At 45.9% G+C, this 24,790-nt stretch overlaps 1 protein-coding gene across 1 annotated transcript in view; it reads left to right on the top strand.

Moving 5' to 3' along the window:
• The window catches only part of CFAP54 (cilia and flagella associated protein 54), a 2,172,274-nt gene that overhangs the window by 1,795,675 nt on the left and 351,809 nt on the right, over window positions 1-24,790 (top strand). The window contains exons 60-61 of the mRNA XM_085653834.1: window positions 7,773-7,866; window positions 23,339-23,434. Coding sequence (XP_085509960.1) covers window positions 7,773-7,866; window positions 23,339-23,434 — 190 coding nt within the window. The remainder of the gene's footprint in view (window positions 1-7,772; window positions 7,867-23,338; window positions 23,435-24,790) is intronic.

The raw sequence follows: 24,790 nt of genomic DNA, 5'->3' as shown, positions 1-24,790 counted from the left end.
CAATGTGGGAAGTTGGCCTGATGTATGAAGTCACTAGTTCTAGTGTACACCTTATATCAGTCCAAATACCCTTATGGTGATTGGTTGTAAAGTCAACCTTATAGACCAGCTATCCTAGTGGTAGCATGGACAAGAGCAGTCTTAGGCTAAACTCTGAATGGCATGTGAAGCCAGCTGTGATACCATATATAATCCCTTGAATACCAAATGAAAGGACACCACAACAGATATATATATAAAATAAAGTGTATTTATTCTAGTCAAACCCTCAGCACTCTTTATGAGATTAGAGGTAAGTACAACACAGTCTTATTTAAGCATACATTAAGTCACACAGGTAAGTAATACAGTTAGGCCCTAGGGGCCACGCAAACCATATACTAAGTAAGTGGTATAAGAACCACTGTCACGGAAATAGAATAGGCCTAGGCCTAGGGAATCGCTGGGGCTACACTACACTAGCGTTAGTTAGGAAGTGGGAGGCCCACGGGATTCGTGTGCAGAGTGGAAACACTCACGCGTAATGGGTAAAAGTCAATAGCAATAGTACAGTTTAGAAAACAGTAGATTTAGGACACTTCCGGAGTAGCTAGGAAGTTGAGACTTGAAAACTAGACACTAGGATAGTCACTATCCTGATGAGCACCGGAGTACCCAAGTTACCTAGCCCACAGGCTGCGGGTGCATAGGGGTGAAGATGCGTCGTTTTCGTCGTCGACTCCTATGGATGCCTGAAGAAAGATGCTGACAGGCAGTCAGTGAAGAGTTTCCGGTGGATCCCAAGGCTGGGATCAAGAAGAGAAGAAACCTGCAAGCAGAAGGGACAGAGTCAAGGTCACTAGCCAGTGACCACGTGGAACCAGGAAGGAACCAGGCGATGTCGTGAAGATTGCAGGTGAAGGTGAAGCTTGTCGCTGCAGCCAGGAGGACCAGGAAGCTTCGAGGATGACCAGGACCAGGAGGCGAGCTGTCCCACGAAGGCTCTTGCTGTCGGCGGCGTCGAAGTTGGACTAGGACTCACCAAGCCTTGGCAAGCGGAACCCACGAAGAACGAAGGACTTGCTTCTGGTGCAGACCAGGAAGGTCTGGGGTGCTTCTTCTTTGCAGAGAAGCGGGAGCCAGTCTGGAGGAGCAAAACCAGCGCAGAAGATTTCAGGGTGCGTCGTCACAAAGGCCACTAGCCAGCGGGCAAGCAACCGGACAGACGCGGCAAGCAGGAAAATGCAGAAGGGCCCCACGCAGGACTCGTGGAGTGTGGGGGGCTGATCTTCGGTGCAGATGGTGCTTGGGGTTGGGGCTTCTCAATCCCCGGTGCACAACTTCGAGGGTACCTCAGAAGCAGCGCATTAAGTTACTAGCCACTTTTTCCAGGTAGCCGGTCCCACGTCGCTCGTCGCCTCCACGGATCTCAGCTCTGCTGTAGATGTGGATCAGGGTCGGAGAAGTCTGGAAGTCAAGGCTCTGGTCAGGCTCTGCAGTCGGTTCCTCGTAGAACGTGGGCAAAGCAAAGGGTAGTCTCTTGATGGTGCCTGTTTGCACAGGGTAGCCACTCCTTGGCTACAAGGGAGATTCTTCAGTCTTCTTCTTTCGTCGAATGTCGAAGGTCCAGAGTTTCTGTTCAGTTTTGCAGGTTCAGGATAATCTAAAGTCTTGAGGCCCAACTCCCACTCTTATACTAATCTGGGGGGCTGGGATACCTGCTAGGTCACGCCTTATGGGTGGGACCTGGGAGGGGGTGGTTACACCCACTTCCCTTTGTCCAGTTTCGCGCCAGAGCTGGGGCTGGAGTGCCCCAGCGCCGGTTTGAACTGGACTATGCAAGGAACACCTTGTGTGCCCCAGGCATGTCTCATTCCTTTCAGCCCACCCTGCCCCAATACACTAAAGGCTGTCTGGGGAGGTGCTAGCACCTCCCCAAGCAGGAAACCTATTGTCCAGGCCTCCCTGGCTGGGATCACTCCCAGCTGCAGGAGGTCAGACTTGTGTCGTGGCAGCAGCATCCATTTTGTGATGCTGAGGCTTTGGTCAGAGGCTAACAGTTGAAGTATGATTTTAACATGTCTTTCCCTCTAGAAGGGGGGAATAATATTCTCATGTCCAGAAATGGCATGGGGGTATTATTCCACAGTGTTAGACACCTTACACGACATGTTTCGATAAAGCCAAACCATAGTTACCATAACCGTCTAAGATTATAAGGCACTTTAAGAGTATATGGTAGGCTATATCATAGAACAGCTATAAGGACAAGGTTCCGAAAGCTGCAGACAGGTTCAGCTCATGCTAGAGCACCATCTCACATGTTACCAAGCACTCTGCCTCCAGGATTGTCAAGGCCTGCCATAGGAGTGACTGATAGGTACACATGTGTCTATATGTAAGTTAGGTATAGGAATACTACACCTAAGCAAGGGGTGATTACACGACCTTGCCCCAGCTGAGTGATCAGCCAGTTGTGTCAAAATGGAAGGCCAGGCCAGGGGTGGCATAATACATGCTGCAGCCCCTGGTAGGCCTAGGGTACACCTATGCCCTGGGTACCTAGGGTACACTGTACAGGGGCCAATAAGGTGATCCTATCCAAATGGGTTATGCACCTAAAGTACATAGTATTAATTTAGAGAGAGAACAGCAGGGCTGTGGGTCTGATTAGCAGGCCCACAGCCACATCTAAGTCGAAAACCAGTAAAGCAAAAGCAAAAAGTGGGGGTGAACATAGAAAGCAGACCCTACTCTCCTACATATGGTGAGGATATTCCATGTACCGTAATAGGGTTTTCAGGCCAAAAAGGGTCTTCAAAAGGCTCTCTGTAAGTTGGTCACAAAATTGAGATTGTGGGCTCTAGATTTCCCCAGCCACCTGCAGTAGTGTAAACCAGTCACAGATTTGGGGCAGACTGTCTTGGAATCCACAGTGGTTCAAAAGTTACCAGCACATGCCCCAATGTTACCAGCAGGGCAAAAGGTGCAAGTTAATGGGCCCGCGACGTGGAAAGGAAAGGGGCCCAGCAGTCTGCAGTGGCCCCATGGTCCGATGTGCACATTTCCCCGCAGGCCCGCGATAGAAGGCAGAGTCAGTTAGCCCCACTTCCACTGGAGGTACAGGCCGTTACCAAACAAATGGAATTCCCATCTCCGGCGGCCTGGTTCCCTGCCTTCACTGACCTGGCTGTCACAGTGACAAAAGGCAGGGCCGTTAAGGCTACAGTGGGCAGTCAGTCACAGCCCATTCAAGGGGAGAAGGTGTAAATCACCACTCCCACCTCACAGCCCAGGTAGGCTATCAGTATGCAGAGGGGAGGGCGGAGTCTGCAGTGCCCAGACTAAGTGTAGGCAGAGAAATATCTACTTTCTAAAAGGGAGAATTCTAGAGTAGTAGTGCCCAAATCCCATATATCATTGGAAAGGCAGACTTATTAGGTCCCAGTCAGAAATTATTCCAGAAGGGGCGTTCCCAATGTCAGCCTATGGAGGGTTAAGCCACACTGCAGTAGCAGGGGCTTGTGGCAGATATGCCAGTGTCACAATGTTTTAGGGGAGAGAACCTGCACCTCAGGACTGTTTAGCAGGCGTGAGGCTCCCAAAGGTCTTAGTCCAACAGAAAAGTACGATAAAAATGGGAGGCACAAGGGCGAAAAAGGTAGAGGGAGACCACCCTAAGGCGGACAGGTCCAACAGCATTATTTTCTATTTAGTCTTCTCCAGCAGTTTCTTCTTGCTAGGCTCCTTGATCCATCGCTCAGCTGGCAATGAAAGCCAGCTGTTGTGCCATGTTAACTGAAACAATCTCCCATTTTCCCTTATAAATTTCACTATTTTAAGCAATCCCAATCTTCATTTTAAAGATATGAAAAGTATGGCTGCCTGCAATTGTATTAAGGTTCTGGGCGTTCTTCAACTGGGTCCACTTGTCTCTGCACTCATGCATATCGCAGCCACATACTTGACCCCATAATTTTCAATGTATCCACAATAAAAAGTAGATTTACCAATATCTTTGATTTGGACTGATCATTTTGCTTTACCTTTTCACATCCCCATTAGTTCCAAACTCCTTTACACCCAGGCCCAGGTTATATCCTCTAGGCCTTGCTCCAAAATTGACCCTGCCACATTTTGTAATCTACTACAGTCCTCCCTGCCCACACTGGATGTTTCTGTGGAACCCCTAGAACAAAGGTTGATCTCTGGACACTCCTATTCCAGTATCCATAGTACATTCAGAAAAGGAACTACCGCAAACCCCTTGGTTAGTCAATAATGTCTAGCACAAAGGAAAAGATGTAAACTCCTAGAACCCACCCGGCATACGTTTTACGACCCTGCTTACAAAGATGACATTAGACTATCACAAGGCCATTCAAAAAGCTCAATTAGCTTCTTTTTACGTGCAGAAAGTGCAACGTCTTTAATTGATGCAGCATGTCAGTCACCGCCTCCTCCTATTTCTGAGAAAAAAAATGCAATGAGGTAGCAGATTTTTTCTTTATGAAAATAGTCGATATATTCCTGTGTGATTCCTTGAAAGCTACTCACATTGCCCATTGCTCAAACATCTCTAGTATGACACCCACTCTGTTTGCTCTCGCCCTTATTCATAAGGATGAGTTTAAGACTTTCTTTAACTCAATTAAATCTGGATCCCCTTTGGATTCAGCACCTCCCTAGATAATTAGGAACACTGGCCCTGCTCTCTTTCCTGCGTTTCTCGATCTCCTTAACCTTTACATCATGACGTCCACTGTCCTGCGGACATAGAAGCAGGGCCGGCTTTAGGCCGCACTGTGTGCTGACCTGTGGAGAGGGCACTGACTTCAGGGGTGTGTGCTGTGTTTAGCAATAACTCATGATTGGAGATACGAGGGGCACTAATCTCCGGTGGTAGTGAGAAATCCAAGGAGGCGGTCATGGGGTGCGCCACAAGTTCTAAAGCAGGCCCTGCATAGAAGCATGCCACGGGTATACTCTGGTGGAAAAAAACACTTTAGCGATTTTTAAACTGGAGAATGATAGTCCAATCTCTCTCTTACCGCTCCAGGCGACAATTTTGAAAAACATGTCACCAAACAACTTTCAGAGCACCTCACATTTCATGGTCTCTAACGCTCCTCACAATCAGGCACCTGTTCATGCCATAGCATGAAGTTGGCACTCCTTGAGGTTACGGAAGAACTTAAAGCAACCCTTGACAAGGGCAAAACTGCAGCTCTCATCCTACTTGATTTGAGTGCCACATTTGTCATTGTTTCCCACCCAGTTCTACTTAGGAGACTTGTTGAGTGTGGGATCACTGGCATGGCATTGTGATGGTTTTCCTCCTTTCTGGAAGGTCAATCCCTTCAGGTTGCCTCCAAAGCTTTTGTCTCCATTACTTAGCTAATTGCCTTTGGTGTTCTGAGGGACTTCTTATTGAGCTCTGTTTTTTAAAGTCTATGTCCATTCCCTTGCAGACATTGCGGAAGTCTTTGGTTTCTCAATACTTTCATATGCGGATGATATTCAGATAGTTGTTACTCTGCCTCCAGAGTCAGGCAAATGTTCATCTCAACTTAAAATCTGTCAAGAATGTGTTGCACAGTGGATGGGCAGGAGCGGCCTTAAACTTAATGGTAGTAAACAGAGATCCTTATAGTCGCACTTGGAACCCTGCCTGCCCCTAACAGGTAGTGAAAAATTTAGGTTTTTGCCCCAACACCATCTGAGACTTGACTGACAGATCAGTACGATGGCCTCCTGCTGTTTTGATCCCCTCACATGTGTTAGGAAGATCCTCTGGTCCCTTCCTACCTTCAGTCCACACCAGGCTCTCATTACCTGTGGTACTATGGTACATGTTCTGATTACCTGTGGTGAGTATGGTAATGTGCTATAAGTTGAAATTAACAAAGCCTCTCTTAAAAGACTTAACACTATTCAAAAAGAGGCTGCCCCCCTTCTGGGCCGCCTTCAAAAGCTGTCCCACATCTCTACTCAGCTAAGGAACCTTCATTGGCTTCCCATTGATAAACGTATTCACTTTCAGGCTCCCTGTTTCACCTACAGAGCCCTGGTGCACTCAAGCCCTCACTATCTCTGGCGTCTTGTCAGTCCTTAATGTCCGACAACAACACTATGTTTCTCCCATCTCCAACAGGTGCAACCGTGTAAGGCAGGGAGGCCGCTTATGTACACAGCTGGCTCCTGAATTATGGAACTGCCTTCTATTTCACGTCTCTGCCCCACAGAAGGGATCATCTGCAATTACCTTAAGACCTGGCTATTCTAACTGCCACAGTCCCTATGGCTGTTGAGTTCTTTGTTCAGTCCACCAGCTTTGGGAAACCCTACTTGGGTAGCCAGGCACCATATAAATAAATAAAACAGAAATATAAGTCAGGAGCAAGGGCCTCACTGCCATGGCCCGTCTTTGTATATTGAAAACAATAGGTCGGGCCAAGAGGCAGCTAAAGCTATCTGTAGCAAAAACCTTTAAAGCATTTTAAGTTGTAACTCTCATATGATGGGCCTGCACTCCAAGCACCTTCTAGCCTAATGAAAACACAGGAGGAAATGAGAAACAACCTGTGGAAATACATCTTGTCTACATGCTCTGCCTATGGCAGAGAACGTGTTCAGTCATACCTCCTACTGGAATATTCACAATTCCATTGATGACAATGCAGTGACAGTAGACTATAAACTCTGATGTAGGTCTGTTGCCATTGACATTACAGTGCCCTAAGCTACAGCCTCTCTCTATCTCTCGCTCTCTCTCTCTCTTGCCCCCACCTCTCTTCATTATACCCGCATTGCACAGGGATGAATTCAGCATCTTATATATATCTGGCCCGTCACATTCTATGGTGGACCGTATGGTCTTGTAAGGTACCAGCAACATTCTAAAATTGCAATACTAAATACCTGTGCTGTCACTATGTAGGGTTGTAATAGGGCCTTGAGAGTGGCTAACCCCTTGAGACTACATGGCTGTGTGACCAATTAAGAGTCAACCTTCTTACGGAGCACCGAAAGGGTGTCACTGAAGGGCACAACTTTTCACTTTGAGTGGTGCATTGGGATAAGGAGCCTCGCAAACTGTTGGCAAAACATAAAAAATATACAAGGAACTGTGGTTCCTGTGGACCATATTCATAATATTCGATCATCACAAAGCACAATGACATATGCTCATGGGAACAGATTGTCAGAGGGAGAATCAAAATCATACACAACAAGAATTGCAAGGGTTTTTACTTTTTATGCATTTTGCGTAGCAAGGTATAACAAAAAATGTGCTTGGTGTCCCAAGTGAACTAGAACCTATATTTCAACAGTGACAGTTTGTGACATACAGAAGGTTTCAGTTTGTACACAAACAACCACAAGTACATATAAACATAGTATTGACACCTTCTGAAAGAATGCTAGGGTCTGGAGGGTGGTTTGTTTAAAATACACGTGTCAATGGCGATTGGACCCCACAAGCAAATAGGAGATCTCATCAGGACCTAACAATGCGGGACACCTGAAGTGAGATCACAGGAAGACTGTTCCTCGTTGTATAATTGATACCCTGGTTCCTTGTGAGTAGGGTGGTCCTTGTGTTTTTGAGTATACAAAAAAAGGCATGAAAACTTCAAGGGGGAAAACAAAATGGATGGGATGGCAAATTTACATGTTAGTTGGTCAGTGACTTTGTGCTTAAACATTTGCATATTTTTTATAAGCAAGCACACCATGATATTTAAGAAGCATTGTGGGAATGTTAGTTATGCAGTTTTTTTTTCTTTCAGATTAATTAGGAGCGCTTACTTAGAAATTGCATGTCTGTATTTTCATCTGATCACCTTGGAGTCGAATTCAAAAGAAGACACACCATTATCACAGGTAAAGCCAATTTGAAGGCTATGCTAGGTTGTACAGTAATTGTTAAAGGTAATATTTTAGCTGGAATGTTAGTATCCTTTCAGAAATTATTTCATAGCTTACGGCAATATTGGGAAATGTGTAGCTACTTACTGAGCACTTTCAATTGTAATTTGGATTCATCATGAGAAGCAGGCACTGTAAAAGTGAATGGATTAATGTCAGTTACACCCAACAATCATTTCTTCCCCTATACCATGTGTTCCTTAGACATTTCTATTTGAAGGAACATTGTGAGTAAACACTCTCTCTCAGGCGATCTGAGATACAAGCCGCAAGATGTGTCTTACAACTGCAAAGGCCTGATTAGGCCTGGATCACAATTATAGGTGGTGCGAGGTTTATCACACCCCTTTCACTTTTCGGAAGGCCAAACCTGCCGGAATTTTACATGGAGAAAAAGTACCGGTATTTAACTGGACGTGGATTTCGGCGTGGTAAGCACCAACATCCATACCTTATTATCTAAAAGGTCAGATTAGTCAAAATGTATCGCACCTTCGAGGAGGATATTATGGGATGGAATATTCATCATATCCGATAAGGGGCATTCGCTGTTGGGACCTAAGGTGCTTATCTGCGTTGTCTGTCAATAATACGTTTTACAGCTCTATAGTACCTTTGACAGTTCATGGGATATATTAAACATTCATATGGGGGCCCTCATGGGACAGCGCCTCCAGCACCTGCTGTAACTGTTCAAGGCAGGGCCCACCCATAAAGTTCGTTGTACAAGCACTCCACCTACATCACTGTAGGAAAGTCCAAAATAAGTAAATGGTAAAATCCAAGTAAAAGATCAAAAAAGTTGATGTATTCAGGAGTAGAGAAACCCACGACTGATCCAGCGAAAGAACTGGCACAGTATGACATAGGCAAGTACAGGAATTTGGATCTCTGGAGACAGAGAAACTAGGCATTCTAATTACATCTCAATACAAAGCAAAGCAACTTCATTAATAAGAGAAAGCACACATTTTACAACTTACCACAATCACACCAACCTCTAGGCAGAGGACGGATCAGAAAGAGCGGGATCAGCATATTGATTTTCCTTTCTGCTGTCTCTTAGGACAGGTTCATCTGCTGCTCGCATTCTCTGGTAAATAACACCTTTTCATCACACCATTTACTTTTCCAAGGATTGTTAATCTTAGCCCTTTAGCAGTGAGCTGCAGCGTTTGTATTAGAAAGACTAGATCTGCTCTGTCACTAACTGGCTTGTTTAACCCTTGATTGCTTACACAAAAAAAAGCAGAGGTAGAAATTACGTCTTATTTTGCATTTCACAAGTTTGCCAAGTGGCAGTATGGCACATCATAACCTCAGCAACCCCTGGTTTTCAGACAGCAGCGTGTTGTCTTTTGAGACTTATACGTTTGTAGTTTCACTTTTAACACTATCAATATGCGTTTGAAATCCCAGAATGCAGTGATGTTGGCTAAAAATCTAAGACCTGGCCAAACAAGTCAAGTTAAATAAAACTTTATTCGGCAAGTATTGACCATGAAAGTACATTTGCACACACCAAGAGTAAACTGATAAAAACTTATGCAATACTTGATAAAAGGGTGAAACCAATAATTCATATACAAATTTCCATGTATCAGCGACAAAGCCCTAACATATATTAGCTTTAATAAAATATAACAAGCATTGAAAATGCAATAGGTCTCGCCTTTGATTAAGTTAAAGCCATTTGCTTTGCTAATAATATTGTATAGCAAAGCAAATGGCTTTAACCTAATCAAAGGTGAGACCTATTGCATTTGTATGCAATTGTTACAGTATTTCTTGTATAAGCGGAGTCCATAAAATGCGACGGAAATGAGAATACAATAAACTGTTGTACAGCTTTTCTCGCTTGTGTTTTCCCACCTACTCATCTCAATATATATTGCTATTAAAAGCCACGTCACACACAACGGAGAAGCACACTGGCAAACTTTAATTGTAATAACCGGTCGAGTTTTCTTCCTGTCTACGTGTCATCCGCTTTAAAAATAGATTTCACGAGTTAGCTGTATTATTGTTACTGGCGGGCCAGGGAGGAGGCAGTGTGCCCTCTGACAGAATTTGCAAGCAGCCTGTCCGGCTGCCCTTCGGTCTTGAGGGCTCTCCTCAGTAGGACGCAGTATGAGTCCTGGTGTGTGTAAGGTGCCTGTGTCTACATACAATTCGCCACCGATTGAAGACTATCAGGTTTTTAGGTCTCGCCTGAGACAGCGCTTTAGCGCTGTTCTGGCGAGACTTATAGTAAGCACTTTTGGAAGTGCAAACTAGTGCTTTCAGGCCGCCAACTACTGTGCATGTGTGCCGGGCGCGCGCACCATTTGGCAGCCTGAAAGCACTCGTCTTTCACTTTCGCCTGTCACACAGCCGCGCTTTGAAGTGTGGCACGGCCGCTTTGATGTGATCGCGATCACTTTCACACTGTGGCAGCCTGCGTGTACAAAGAGCACTCTAAAAGAAAACAGCATCGTTATATTCTTCATTTACAATTAAACAGTCTAAACATACAATGTACACATTGTGTCAAGACGCTGTAATGTGTGCCTCGTGCGCGTTTTACATAAATTACAACACACTCTTGCACCAACCACAGCATACAAAGAAACGTTTTCAGGTGAAACAGTTCTGGGAAAGAATGTACTCTGTTCTAATGTATGGGCTACCCCTCACACACTTGCAAACGGTTTAGGCTTGCATTTTAGTTGTTCGAAAGAAGTTCCCTTCCAACAAACTGACAAGGAAAACATAGTATGTACACCCATACTGAGTGCTGTTATTTTATGTTACTTAAACGCACATGCGGTTTCTATTAAAAAAAAAAAAGACAAGGCGGCGCGATTTATTTTAAGACGTGGCATTCCCCAACTGCTATACACACAGCAGCAGACAGGAGGCAAAATAGAGTTGTATTTTGAAAGGGGCAAATTTAAAAGTCACTGCCTGTATTGTCATTCACATTTTACTGTGTGTGTTACTTCCACGTGTACACAAAATCGTTGAACTGACAGCTTTTAGAAATGAAGTTCCCTTCCAACAAACTGACAAGGAAAACATAGTATGTACACCCATACTGAGTGCTGTTATTTTATGTTACTTAAACGCACATGCGGTTTCTATAAAAAAAAAAAAAGACAAGGTGGCGCGATTTATTTTAAGACGTGGCATTCCCCAACTGCTATACACACAGCAGCAAACAGGAGGCAAAATACAGTTGTATTTTGAAAGGGGCTAATTTAAAAGTCACTGCCTGTATTGTCATCAGGCGCGCAACACCCATTGGACTCACAGGGCTTCAGCCCCCCCCCCCGTCGTGTGTGGCAGCCCGGGAGGAGACACCTTCCCGGGCAAAAAAGCAGCCGCACCCGAGCACTTCACAGGTCTTTAAAAGACCATTTGCATGTTAATGAGGCCTCGCTGTTGTTTCACCCCTTCTAAGAGCCCCTGCAGCTCCACTCTGCCTATTGCTTAAAGTTCAGCCCCCCCCGAAATTTTTGCTCAGCCCCCCCGAAATTTTTGCTCAGCCCCCCCGAAATTTTTGCTCAGCCCCCCCCGAAATCTGGCTCTAGTTGCGCTTCTGATTGTCATTCACATTTTACTGTGTGCGTTACTTCCACGTGTATACAAAATCGTTGAACTGACAGCTTTTAGAAATGATGAAGTTGCCAGATAGACTTCCTTCCTCTGTGGAGTTGCTGTCACCCCAATAACGTCTTTGCACATCCTCTGATCTAACGTGTATGAATCATTATTTTGAGCAATTATACAGATAGGGCTGTAGTGCCTAGAAGTGTCAGTGAGCTGTATCAGTAATATGCAGAATGTATTGTATATTTAAACCAGAACTGTTTACTCCTTTCATGATGTCATCTCGAGTGGTGCTCCCCCCACCCCCACCCCTGGACAAAAGAACTGCATGTCACTTCCCGTCTTGTCACCAAGAACGTGTGAGGTTTTCGTCACGGAGTGTGATTTGCTCTAGCCCTAAAGCAGCACCCTCTCCCCTCTTAAAGTGAGATGGCTCTTCTGTGGCTGTGAGGAGGGAGACGGGCACACAGTGACTTTATTCAGCGGGAATTCCCTGCAGCCAGAGTGCAATCTACTGTGCCACTGAAGGAAGGGGCGAAGCAAAGGTGGATAGCGGAAGTGTCACAGATGTCAAGCATTTGCAATGCAATAGGTCTCGCAGTTACGAGAGTTACAGCTATTGGCATTGTAAATAACAATGCCTTGTATTTATGTTTTTAAAACAAAAATAAAAGGCATTATTATTTGCTATGTCAATAGCTCAAACAAGCGTAAATGAGAGACCTATTGCATTGCAAATGCTTTTTTTTTTTTTTTTTTGCATGCAGCACAATTACAACACGGGCCCAGATACAGCTAACATATAAGAAGCTTCTAGCAGGCGACTGTGAAGGCCATAAACCCCCCCCCCCCTTTCAGTGCGAACACAAGGGATTGTAAACATCAAGGGGCCTTCATGTGGAGCTCAAAGACCTCATAAATCAGGTGCTTATCTCTGGGAAGCTCATTCCTTAGCTGCCCTCTAAGCAGGGACAGGAAGGCAGGATTACGGTTCCAGCAACAAACAAGCATTTGCAATGCAATAGGTCTCGTATTTACACGAGTTTAAGCTATTGGCATTGTAAATGACAATGCCTTTTATTTAGGTTTTAAAAACAAAAATAAAAGGCATTGTCATTTGCAATGTCAATATCTCAAACTCGCGTAAATGCGAGACCTATTGCATTGCAAATGCTTGTTGCTGAATAGTGTGTGTCAGAGAGACAAAAGTAAGCATTGAACAGGACTGGAAATCTCTTCTGGGCGTGATGTGTTAGCGAACAACCTTGTTCACTTTATCGTAGTTTGCACTGGAACTGCTTCATTTTACGGCCCCTACTCTGCTTCCCATCGGATTTCTTTTATATCACAAAGCACTGCATCACAAGGGCTAAACCGCAGAGCTATATAATGTGCTAAGCATTGTGCAAAACAAGGGGCACTGGAAATGGCAGCAGTGAGAGAAAGTTAACCTCTTTGCTGCAACCCGCCAGCCTTAACCCATGTAGGACGATCATCAACCTCCGCTCCCACCCCCCCCCCAGTAACCCACTGAGCATGTCATGCAGCCATTGTTAAACCGGTTTTACCACGCGTGGGCCGCTGGTAAGCCCTGGAGCCTGCTTGTTTATTTCGTCCTCAAAGGAAGACCTCCCTGCCGCTCTCATCCCCCCGGCTGCGGGCCCCGTGTCCTTCGAAAAGAGACTTTCAACACTGCCCCCATAAACACTGCAAGGACCATTCCGAGGAGCCAGGAAATCTGGCACCCACACCGCAATCTAGCAAATTGCCAGAAACGGCGTTAGAAAATACCTATTAGCGGGGGTGGTGGGGTCACCCTAGAACCCTCTGTCTGCGGAACATGCAATGCTGCTGCTAATATGAAAATATGGTTTATTTCCCAAAGGTTTGAATATCAGGAACTACTTGTAGGCCGTCCGATATTGGGTCGTTAACATCTTTCATAATCGGTGCTTCGTGGCACTCGCCAGGTCAGCCGTGCGCCCAAGCCACGTCAAAGGAATGATATATTAGCCACCGCGTCATGGTTTGAACCCATGACCTGCCTGCACGCATGTTGTACTCACGCTTGGTTACTCCTGCAAGAGGCTGACTCAGCCTTTCCTGACTGATAACTGGCACGCTCCAGTGAGATACTGACAAACTGCTATCTGCAGTGTTTTCTTTTTTTTTAAAGAATATTATTTAAGTATTTTGACATGTAACATCTAACAATCTTAAACTTTGCTGCAAGATTAAGTAAGCCAGAGCAGGTGGGCGCTCCTTCTCGGCCTCGAAACTCTGGAAGCGTTTACCGGATCATATCAGAGGTGCCACATCCATATGGCCTGGGACTACCGAACTTCCCCCACCCCCGCCCTGTGCCCAAACCTCATTTACCAGTGATGGACATGAGAGGGGAGTTTCTTTGGAGGCGGGTTCGTACAACCCCCGACCGTATTTATTAAAATATGAAAACAAAATTAATTTGAATTTAAACAATATTTACACAATTTACACAGAAACATAACATGACATTTGATTACAATTCATATGCACAGATATCAGATGGCTAACCTTAACATATTTCTAATACATAGTTTCTCCTATCCGAATCTAACATCTGGATCATAATCATACATTAATTACTTTCTGCGTATCCTATTTGGGCCTACGGCAAGGTCGCTAACCGGTGTCAGATCCTTATCAATTAGCCACCAGTGCGGGGTGGCCAACCAGCCTAAAGAAAGCGTGACTCCCCCCTTTCCCCACACCCATCCAGCCAACCGGATGTACCGCCCCTGGAGTTATAGGAGAGACCCCTTGTCCCTCCCCCTGGGCGACCCCATCAGGGAATGGCGCCGCCCCCTAAGGACCTTAAATTTACTGCTCACCAGTCATGACCTTACCGCCACAGGCCAGCGTAGTTGCCCGACTATCTGGCCCCCCCCTCCTGTTGCCCTGAAAGGTCATGCCCCGCCCCCTTACACTCACTAGCCAAGCTATGAAATGTTTTAACATTAATTCAATACCTAACCTAGTCAAGTGGACCCCGTCTTTTAAGAAGCACGATTCTCCCCTGACACACCCGTGTGCAATGTTCTGTAATTGAGGGGATCTGAACAGTTTCCCAATTTTTTTGTTGACCCTCCCTATCGAGTGATTCAATGCTTTCACAGAATTCCCCCCCCTCCATTTGAATCTGGGTATCATCTGCGACCAAACTATGGTGCAGCCCTGGCACGACTTAGCTAACCAGCCGACTTCGGAGATTATGTTCTCCATCAAGACCCTTCTATCCAGTGTTACCAGGTCATTCCCACCTAAATGCAAAATAACTATTGTGGGCGGAGGACTGTGTCTATTCAAAACACCCGTCACAAAACCCCTAAACTGACTGAGGCAGAGGCCCCTTTTTCCATGAAAAGATACTTTGAAACCATCCTGCTCAGCTCTTTGTCTGTAATTACCTGACAGGAAAACAGATTTCATACGCCGTATACAAGAGTGACAATTAACCCACACATTCTGTGTTCCTTTGTACCGCGGCTTTAACTGCCGTTGAGAAGAATCTTGCTGTTGTGGTGATGGCAGTTTCCCCTCTGCGTGACAGGTCAGAGAAACTGAAAGCAAACAAACAAAAAGACAGGCATCAGTCCACAATTGTATTGTACCTTCAAAACATGTGCATCCGCACATAACGCTTATAACTATTAGAAGCCCATTGCCCAATCTTTTTTACACTACTGCTATGCAACCCCCTAGCCGTTGCCTCTGTGCCAGCCCCTATTCTGAATGAATGAGTCCCAAAGTCCTTTGGATTCAGACCTGCCTTGCTGATTGCCATGGCCAATACCCTTTTAAACTGGAACATGGTAAGTGGGGTACTGTCCGCATGTAGTAACAATGTCCCACCTACCGCACTACTCCTCTGTCTGCGGTAAGCTTCTAGGTGCATCACTGGGCATGGATTGTTTTGTGCCCTGTGAAGTACCGCCCCTGAACCCCGAGCATCCTGATCGTTTTTTTGATTTTTTTAATGATTAGTAACTCTGGACCTGCACCATTGGAAGGCTACACAGGGAGTGCCCCTACGGGCCCCAAGAATCTCCTATGAACAAATCATGGAAATACGTTACCAACCTACACCGGACCACTATGTTCTGGGATAGGGTCTGTGCAAGCTTCTCCCCCTACTACAGAGCATACCAACAGCGCGCCTACGATGGCACCTACGAGCACAGGCGCCATAATGGCCGAATACCTTTTCCCGACCAGGGAAGTTGGATCCGCCCTTTATACCTGAGTCCAGTCAATCCGGCAAGGCATACACCTGTGAAGTAGTGTACTGGTAAAATACCACATCTGCCAACCACAATTGGTTGACACACCTATACTCAACCAATATCGTGCATGAGCCCATGCACTCTGGCACCCCTCGAGTTTTTCTGTCCACATACTGCAGTCCTTGTGGTGTGGAGCGCCTCCCATGCAACCCAGTCATGGATCCAGCCATACATAGATGCAAACCAAACAGATGATTAGTGCTTTAAGTTATGGAACAACGATACAGTTTACATGCCAGCCCCATTGACTACGTCATGAGACTGTACCCCTCCCCCTTGACACTCATCCCTTAGCCCCCAGGATGTATAGGTACTGTGTGACACAAAACGGGTGTATGACAACATAGGCTGCGAAATGCACCAAAACGTGCACAATCCGCCAAGGGGAATAGGAACAGTTTGACAACACAGGAATAGCATGCTTACTTGTACCTGCCCAAAGGACGTCATTAATGTGTGACCCCCACCCAGATAACTCACTGTATGAGCGCTTAGACACCATGGTGTAGAGATACCGCATGACAAGCCACAGGCATATAATGCTTAATTGTACAAGCCGCGGGTGCAACGGCGCCATGTGACGCCACATGGAAATCCAATGCACAAACGCTCAGACACATGGGTGCAGAGGTACTGTGCAACACAATACATTATTGTGCATATGCGTATGAGCACGAGGATGCACAGGCACGTGTGACAAATCTCCGGTATATAATGCATACATGTATAAGTGGTGCAGAGGCACTGCGTGCCATAACGCGATTCTGAAGCATACGTGTACCTGCTATGGGTGCCTAGATTCTTTTGACGCAGACCCCTAATTCATATGTGTAACCGCACACGTGTGCAGAGGTCCACGAAGGTGTGACAACAAGGCTTGGGACGTATTAAATTGACATCAAAAGATCAAACCCATCGCTTACAGCACTAAAGTTCACGCGCCTACACTTGAGCCAAGCGCTCCTGACATGCTAATAGAGTACTTGAGTGACCTCACCGAGGCCAGTGCCTCGCAGGACTGACCTCAAAACCCTGGAATAGATTGCTGTAACATGCGTAACTTCCTCAGTACGTAATACCACCCCATGTGGAATGAGAATTCGAGCAAGCCAATCCGGCTGTCATAGATCGTTAGCAAGCGAGGAGATGTTTGCTTCAACAAGGGTTAGTTCATGGAGCAACCCAAAGAGTAACCGGCAATATGCTGAATATACACTTTGTGTTTCCTGTAAACTGGCCCAAACTCAATTGAACCGTGAATGGCCCTCGGCCTGCGATGGCTGGCTGACCTGAAACTGGGTGTTTAAAACTTATATTGACATCAGACGCTCTATTGTGAGTCCAGCATAGCATTAGCTGTCTAACATAAAGAACATTGAAATCAGACTTTCAATGAGAGCGCCTAGCATATCACCTGTCGCATTACCCTCAGACTTAACTGAGAGCGCTTAGCATTGTGCCGGTTGTACTACATGAGGAACATTGAAAATAGGCTTACAGCGAGAGCGCTTTAGCACAGCACCAGTTCCAGTACATGGGGACCCCTTCCTATATTTCCGCGGGAGATTGAATTATTTTTTGCCCCGCATCACCTGTGTTCTAGGTCATTGATATGACCCGATAAATGGAACCTTTGAAAGGGAAGGACTTATGCCCTCTCCCATCTTGGATCCCTTATGAGAAGAGCTGACAACAAAGGGAAATGCCCAAGGCTACCCCCCCCCCTTGCCCGATGAGAAGGGAATGCAATCCACTAATTTGTTATAGACCTGGCCAATATTTACATGCCTACCATGTCCTGGTTCCCCAGAAGGTGTACCTAAATGTGCACGCCCCACTAATAATAAAATGGACCTGGAGTGCCGAGTTGAATGTAATAGCGCATTCCTGGTTACCGAAAGAATGCTGAAGCTAAAAACATTTTGGTCAAAATCAAGGCAGAATCCACCCATGATGGGTTATCTAGTGCGTGCCTCTCCAGCGCACCTATTAAATTCCCATCCATTATCGCGTGAGGGGGCAGGGGGTGTCCTCCCTGTGTGACCTTTTTATCATCTCCAGATCTCCTAAGAAGTCCCTTGGACATAACTGCTCACGAAAAGCTCACGCATGGTATGCCCTGTGCCCCTTGAAGTAGCAACTTGCATTCTCTTTGCCCCTTTGCCTCTGTCTAAACATGGGTATCTGTTATCACAATGACTGCTACGGGCATACGTGGCTACTGTGCTAATAAGGCCTTTGGACCCTGGCAAAAAGTACCAATATAATACTAGACGTTTCGCTTACCCTCCCAGTTTCAGCTTTGTCAACACGTTTAATTTATAGACTTCGGGTTTTACTTAGATTGAATGGTTACCCACGTAACACAGCCCCGAATACCTCATTACAATGGCATATGTGATCACCAGTGCGTTTTCTGTGCCGTGGACAACGCTAGTCACAAGCTCCGCAAACACTCTAATCTCCCATATTCCCCCTTATGTACAGATATGGGAGAGCATCTGTTCAATATTGATTTATTAATTGCCAACATGCAAACCCGTGCAGAAAAAACCTAAAGGAAAACAGGCCTGAAATGAACCTCCTGCCTTCGGTATTAATTGTATAGTTACACTTATAACACAGCTCTCAAATCCTTCTTACCATGAAATCGCTTACGCCCAAATAAGGAGCTGCTAGCCACATGCACCTTTATGGTGATTGATGCTGTGCTCTAAAATCCCATGGTGCAGGCATTGACTGTACAGGCCCCGTGGCTAACCCCCTCCAATTTGTGCTTAACTCACTCCAGTCGCGCTACCCACACAGAATGTTCCAAATTCTGCTTGTCCCCCGCACATTTCATGCTTTTTTGTCCCGCTAAAATTGGCTCTGGCACCCTTGCGCTACACACGCGCCTTCACCAACTCCCTTGAACCCTTGCGTGAGGAAATTACAAGATCCAAGATAAAAACCAAGCAAATCGAGAGACGCCTCTAATCGAGGCAAAATAAATTACTTTTTTCTACACCTTTAATTGAAGAAACAAATACCTTAAAACACCAGGAATTGAACAACTGACCTTGAAAGTAAGAGTGTAAGACCTTAACCATTAGGCCACCGTGACGCTCCATGCTAAACTGCTGTAATGCCCAACTAATGAGACTGTTAGCCACATGCACTTTCTTCCGCCGACTGTATAGGTCCCGAGAACTTTGTACTTTACATTGCCCCGGAGCCTCGCGAATGGCATTGTTTCCAAGATTGTGCCTCTAATCGAGATGACTACTTAATGTCAGCTGCAGAATTATTAACGACACTGAGAGCTATACTTAAGCCCCCCCAACCACGCTTTCAATGCACTTGTCCCTCAACAAATTGGCGCTACACACGCGCTCTCAACAATCTCCCTGTACCCGCTACAGTGCCCTCACCGCATTTAATATAGCGCGCGCTTCCTTCAGCTGATTGCACCAGATCGCGCACCTCACACAGCTGTTCTAAAACAAACAACGACCTCCTTTACGCTAAGCACGCGCGTTACTGTTGTTCACTGGGTTCAAAGAGAACTCTCAGTGTACCAGCATTAACGACTACGCGGACAGGTCTGCTTTTTTAAGCAAATTACCGCCACTCCAGCGCACATACAAAATTACCGATTGCGCTGTGTCCCGCGCGCACCAAACGCCGCTCTGTCCCTGTTATACTTTCACTGCTCCCGACGGGACATCGAGCACCAATGTCGCTCTGCCCTCCGGAACTCCTTCGCTGCTCCGGACTCGCTCTGCCCTCCGGAATTCCTTCGCTGCACCGAAAGCCGGAAAATGCTGCCCGACGCCAGCACCTGAAAAACAAACAAAAAGTAATTAAAATACAGCCTCCTAGCGAGGCTGTTGTCCTTAAGGGCAGCCTGTGCAAACAAATATTGGCAGCCTCCTGAAGGCTGAGTGCAGCAGGCCTGAGAGCGCGGGACAAAGAGTCCGACTCCTGCGCTCCCCGACCTTTTATCACTTCTACTGGGGCCAGCCGGTTCTAACCAGCCCGCCCCCTGTCCCCCCTTGACCCGGAAGCGCCTTAGTCGCTTCCGGGTCAAGGGGTAGTCCCCGCTAGCCAATCCCCGGCGCGGCGCGTCCACCGCATCAGACTGACGCGGTGAAGAGCGCCGTGCCTGGGAGAGCAGGCTAGAGGGGGGGGGGGTTGTCGCCACGCCATACTTGCCCCGCCTTTCTCAGAACTCATTCAAGAGCCTCTTAGAAACCCATCTCTTTAGCGACCTAATGTTGGCTGCCCCCCTCTATTTACATTTCATCAACCGGTCTTACACTCACCTAGCACAGGGGCATTCCTTTTGGGGCAACTTTTTTGCACTATGCAAACGTTTTTCATTCATTCATCGACATATCAAACAGAGTTATAAAGCGGCAAGGCAGTCCAGCGCTGCACTTGCTCTAAAGAGGGCCATGCGTCGCAGATCGCAAACTGCATGTAATATGATTTAAGCGTGCCTCCTCTAATAGTCGTAATTTGCAAGACTCTGGAGTATGCAATATTTGCTGGCACTAGAACACTGATCTGTAGGCCACCCCTAATGTTAGAGGCGAACCGTTTTGTCAGCCTTATAGGATAACACGACATAATAATTTTTATTTTTTATTTTTTTGCAAGGACCTTGGCCCCAAGGTATAGCTTTACATGACACAGCATTATCCTATCCTCTGACCTCATCATCGTTCGAATTGAATGGTGTCACGGGGTGAGTGACATGAGGGCACCTACCACTAGCGCCCTTCCCGGTGTTTTTGGGCCCCGCTCAGACAAGTACCCAGGATGGGATTTATCGCCACGCGCCTAGTCCGTCAGAACACGGAGTTCATCCCCTGCTTCCACCGGAGGCTCGTCCATAAATCAATAATCAGCTGATGGATGGCTCGGAGCGAGGCGCTCTCTCCCTGCAATTCGCTCCAGATGGAGCGGGAGCGCCCGGCCTAATGCAAAATGCATGAGCAGTTTACCAGACGAGGAAAACCTGGAGGAAGGAGAGAGGGGGCAAGAGGGGGAGGTGAGCAATCACAGTAAAGCAAGTTAAACGAGATTATCCAAGAAGGTGTCGACCTCAGAAGGATGAAAGGCTGAGTAGGCGCGCCCGGATTGGACTCTGTATCCACGATCTTCAGTTCAGTCCACGTCTTTCCCTCCGTCCCTGCCTCCAGGAGTGCAGTGTTCCCCGCGTCGCCCTCCGCCAGGACGTTGTATGTCTGTCCCGTCCGGGTCGGCCACCCCCCTCTCTGACGGATATCCGGCTCAGACTGCTCCCAAGTCATCCTTCCTGTGTCCTCTCTGGTTCCTCTGGTTTCAGAAATGCCGCCTCGTGCTGGATTGATAAGCCTGGAGGGGAGCTACAACACCCAGAGAAAATCTCAAACTAAGTTTTATCACTTCCACAAAATCTCAGCCTTTCCTTACTTCCACTCACGATTTTAGCACAATTTTCACACGCCATGACACTGTTAAAAAAAACAAGCGCAGTACCGCAAAGGCAGCCACGTGTTTATTTTCACATTGCGCTTTCACTTTAAGTGAAAGCACGTTGCAAAAGTAAACACGTGACTGATTTTGCCAAAGCCGAATGCAAACAAAAAAGTGCGTTGGGAGTAAAACTCCTGTTAAAAAGCTTGCAACCCTGAACTGGCCAAATGCTTCATACATGACATGGAACCACTCCATATGTCACACCAATCTTCAAGTCTATGTAAAAAATTGCTTGTTTTACATGTAAAATGAGGTTGGCAATCTTTTGTTCATATCATTCATTAAAACAAGCATTGGCGATATGAATCATTTTGTGATTTGTGTAGTTGAACATTTTATAACAAACTTCACAATTCAACACCTTGCCTATGAGAATAAGCAACGGACACCTGGCACTAGCAGGAAGAACATCACATGATTTTGTCACACGTCCATGTATGGTACAGGTAGCTAACACACTAAAAAGAAGTGAGTGTAGTAAAAAGACTGTTGTACACTCTGCACAAGCAGACATTCACAAACAAAAAATACAAAACACCAGCAAGAAATTAGCCAAACCTCTTATTGTAATTCCATACATTTATGTACTGTTATTTGATGATGAACCTTGACTTAAATAGCATGAAAAGCTTCATCTGTGGCATCCACATCTAACACTGAGAAACATCCCAGAGTACTGCTGTTCACTGGCTGTCTAGTCTCCTAGTTAAGAGTTCCCTAGTCTGCATGAGGTTGTGACCCGTATGTCAGCATTTATGTTCATTCTTTGTTAAGCTGTTAAATCTGTGTTAAAATGTGTTTACTGGGGTCTCCCTACCATAAGTTTTAAAAGAGGAGGATTAAATGCATTCACTATATCTTTTGTTTTTTAATACGACTTGGCAAAGGCAGTGGAAACATCCCTTCATCATAGAATAGGTACAGCTTGCACTTTGGGCATAAACAGCGCAAGCTTATCTCCTTCAGAGGACAGGTGAAGGAATGGCAGTAGCGCAAGCTTTTCACATCACAGGACACATACACATCTGGCAACATCGGTGCAGGTTTTGCCTCCTCACAGAACAAATATAGCATGGCAGGAGCAAAGCAAGCTTCTCTTGCAAAGGTGGCAAGTGCAAGCGTACATTCTCGGCACAACAAATCCACCAAGGTAAACTAGAACAAGCTTTCTGTTAAAAGGTGAAATCTTTTAATGATGACAGAAGAGTAGTTCCTTTTGGATATTCATTCTTGAGTTGAAAGGGTACAACAGCTCAGCCACCCTACTGCCTCTGGCTCATCTCTCCAATCTCCCCACAAGATTCTAACATTGAGCCAGGGCAGCTGTACAATTCTAGAACACATAGGTCACTGAAATACACAGATGTCAAGGAAAAATGAAATACATAACTAAGTAGCATTACAACACTTTCCTCGATCACATGCACACTTAAAGTATGAGTGATGTGCAAGTTACAGGCAGATCTGTGGAGAGGGTGCGTGGGTGAACATATGAGTTATGACACCAATCTGACTGGTGATATTCGACGTCAGCATCCTGAAAGTCCTGCTGCTAACACTTGGTGACCTTCTGCTTGTGTTGATGTTTTGGATTTCTACATATTGAGAAGTAGCTGTTACCTGTTATGTCATTGTTATTTGGAGCAGCCCAGCCACAGCCTAAGCAACCATGATTTAGAGGGTTGCCAACCTCTTTAAAAAGGTTTTGAATGCATGTGTACTAGAGGTTGTGAAATCTCAGCCTCGATGCTGCACCTGTTCAAAATGCTGAGTGCCGCACTGATAAGTTTAAAGGCAAGAAGCAGTGTTAGTGTCAACTGGGATGTTTCTGCAGTGTCTGTTCCCTTGTGCATTTCAATGTTGTTTAAAAACACTGAACTGTGCAAATTATAGTCAGTGAGCGAAACATATCTTTCAAAAATACCATTGGGGATTTTGGAGCAAAGAAAACGATGCTTGGTAACCTGCTAAATCTCATGAAGTGTGGTTTTTTTAACTTACAGACGGAAGTCATACCAAAAGACCATGTAGAGAGTGTACCTACTCCAGCAAAAACGTACAAATTGCTGGCCTGGATGGCAATACGTGCAGCTACGCAGGTTAGTGAAATAACTTTTTTAATGTTATAACACCTTTTTGTTCTGTGATAGGACTGCTCCCCAACTCTACACAAACTCTCAGCTTTCAGGCCTCATGCCCTGTGTTGTGCACCACGTGCAGTGCTTGTCATTGCTTTAAAAATCCCAGGCAATATTTGATGCACCCTTTTTAGGTCTCGCCTAGACAGCGCTTGCGCTGTCTCTACGAGACATGCAGTGTACACTTTAGTGAGGAAGTTTCTGTGGAAGCTCCGCCCATCTTTTATATTGGCTTAGGTCAGTAACTACAGTCTTCCTATTGGCTTAAGGCTTGTTAGTCCCGCCTCATGACGATTAAGTCGTCATTTGTATCCTTCCAAGGCTACTGGCCCCTTTACCGACGCACTTCTTTCTGACACGCGGCCTAATCCGTCAGGAAGCGTGTGTGAGCGCATGCCCAGTCCTTGTTAGGAGAGGCGCGTTGATGCATTGTCACTGCCACACTAAGTGTTAATTCAATGACAAGACCAAAGACTAACAAATGATGCTTATCTATAATTGATTAACGGAACCATCTCACGGTATACGTTACCTAAGACTGTTAGAGCGACATTGATAAAATCGTTAACGGGCAAAGTGTGACAGCCCAGTTCAAGTACTTTGCTGCCTTACACCTAAAATAGTGAGAAATATCGTTAAGTTGTTTGTGAATGGAAGATAAATACCTGTCACAGTGCAGAGGATTGTGGGTATGCATATGCCCTGCTCAAGTCCCGCATGACACTATCAGCAGGTCTACGCGCCCATTAGGGCAAAGTCTCGCGAAGTAACTGCGCTCGCACTGACAGCTCCAGCATTGAGTGAAGAGAGAGGGGAGTGGCCATGCAGCCGTGCTGCTGGCAGACCCCAATCGCCCCCTCTCCCCCTCCCACAGGACGACACCATGTGAACCCTCATCGGCATCCACAGCAGCCAAAAAAATAAAAAGCCCAGCTAATTCCAGTAAAACAAACATCATTTGTAAATATATTTATATAGCAATGACATCGCCGCTCACCCGCCGCCCCCCTCCCCGTTCGTGCCTTCAAATGAGTATAGTCATAAGCTTTTATTCGATATGCAAGATATCTTGTAAGCACATAAAAAATACAGTAGACACATAAAAATCACAGTTACAAGAAGCCAGTATCAAAGTCATAAGAATATAAAAAGGGCATAAATTTCCCATAATAAATTATCTAAAAAAAGAATTAAACAGCTACTGACAATCTCTTGCAGCGAATAAGCCAGGACCACTTTAAAAATTTCGCAATTCCACACACTAAAAGGGGGGAAGTGTCCGTAGTTAAAATACGCAGGGCTTCAAGGTGACTACGT

The sequence above is a fragment of the Triturus cristatus genome, chromosome 4_1 (genome assembly GCF_964204655.1).
Source record: "Triturus cristatus chromosome 4_1, aTriCri1.1, whole genome shotgun sequence".
Lineage (NCBI taxonomy): Eukaryota > Metazoa > Chordata > Amphibia > Caudata > Salamandridae > Triturus > Triturus cristatus.
This window is presented reverse-complemented; position numbering and strand designations above follow the sequence as displayed.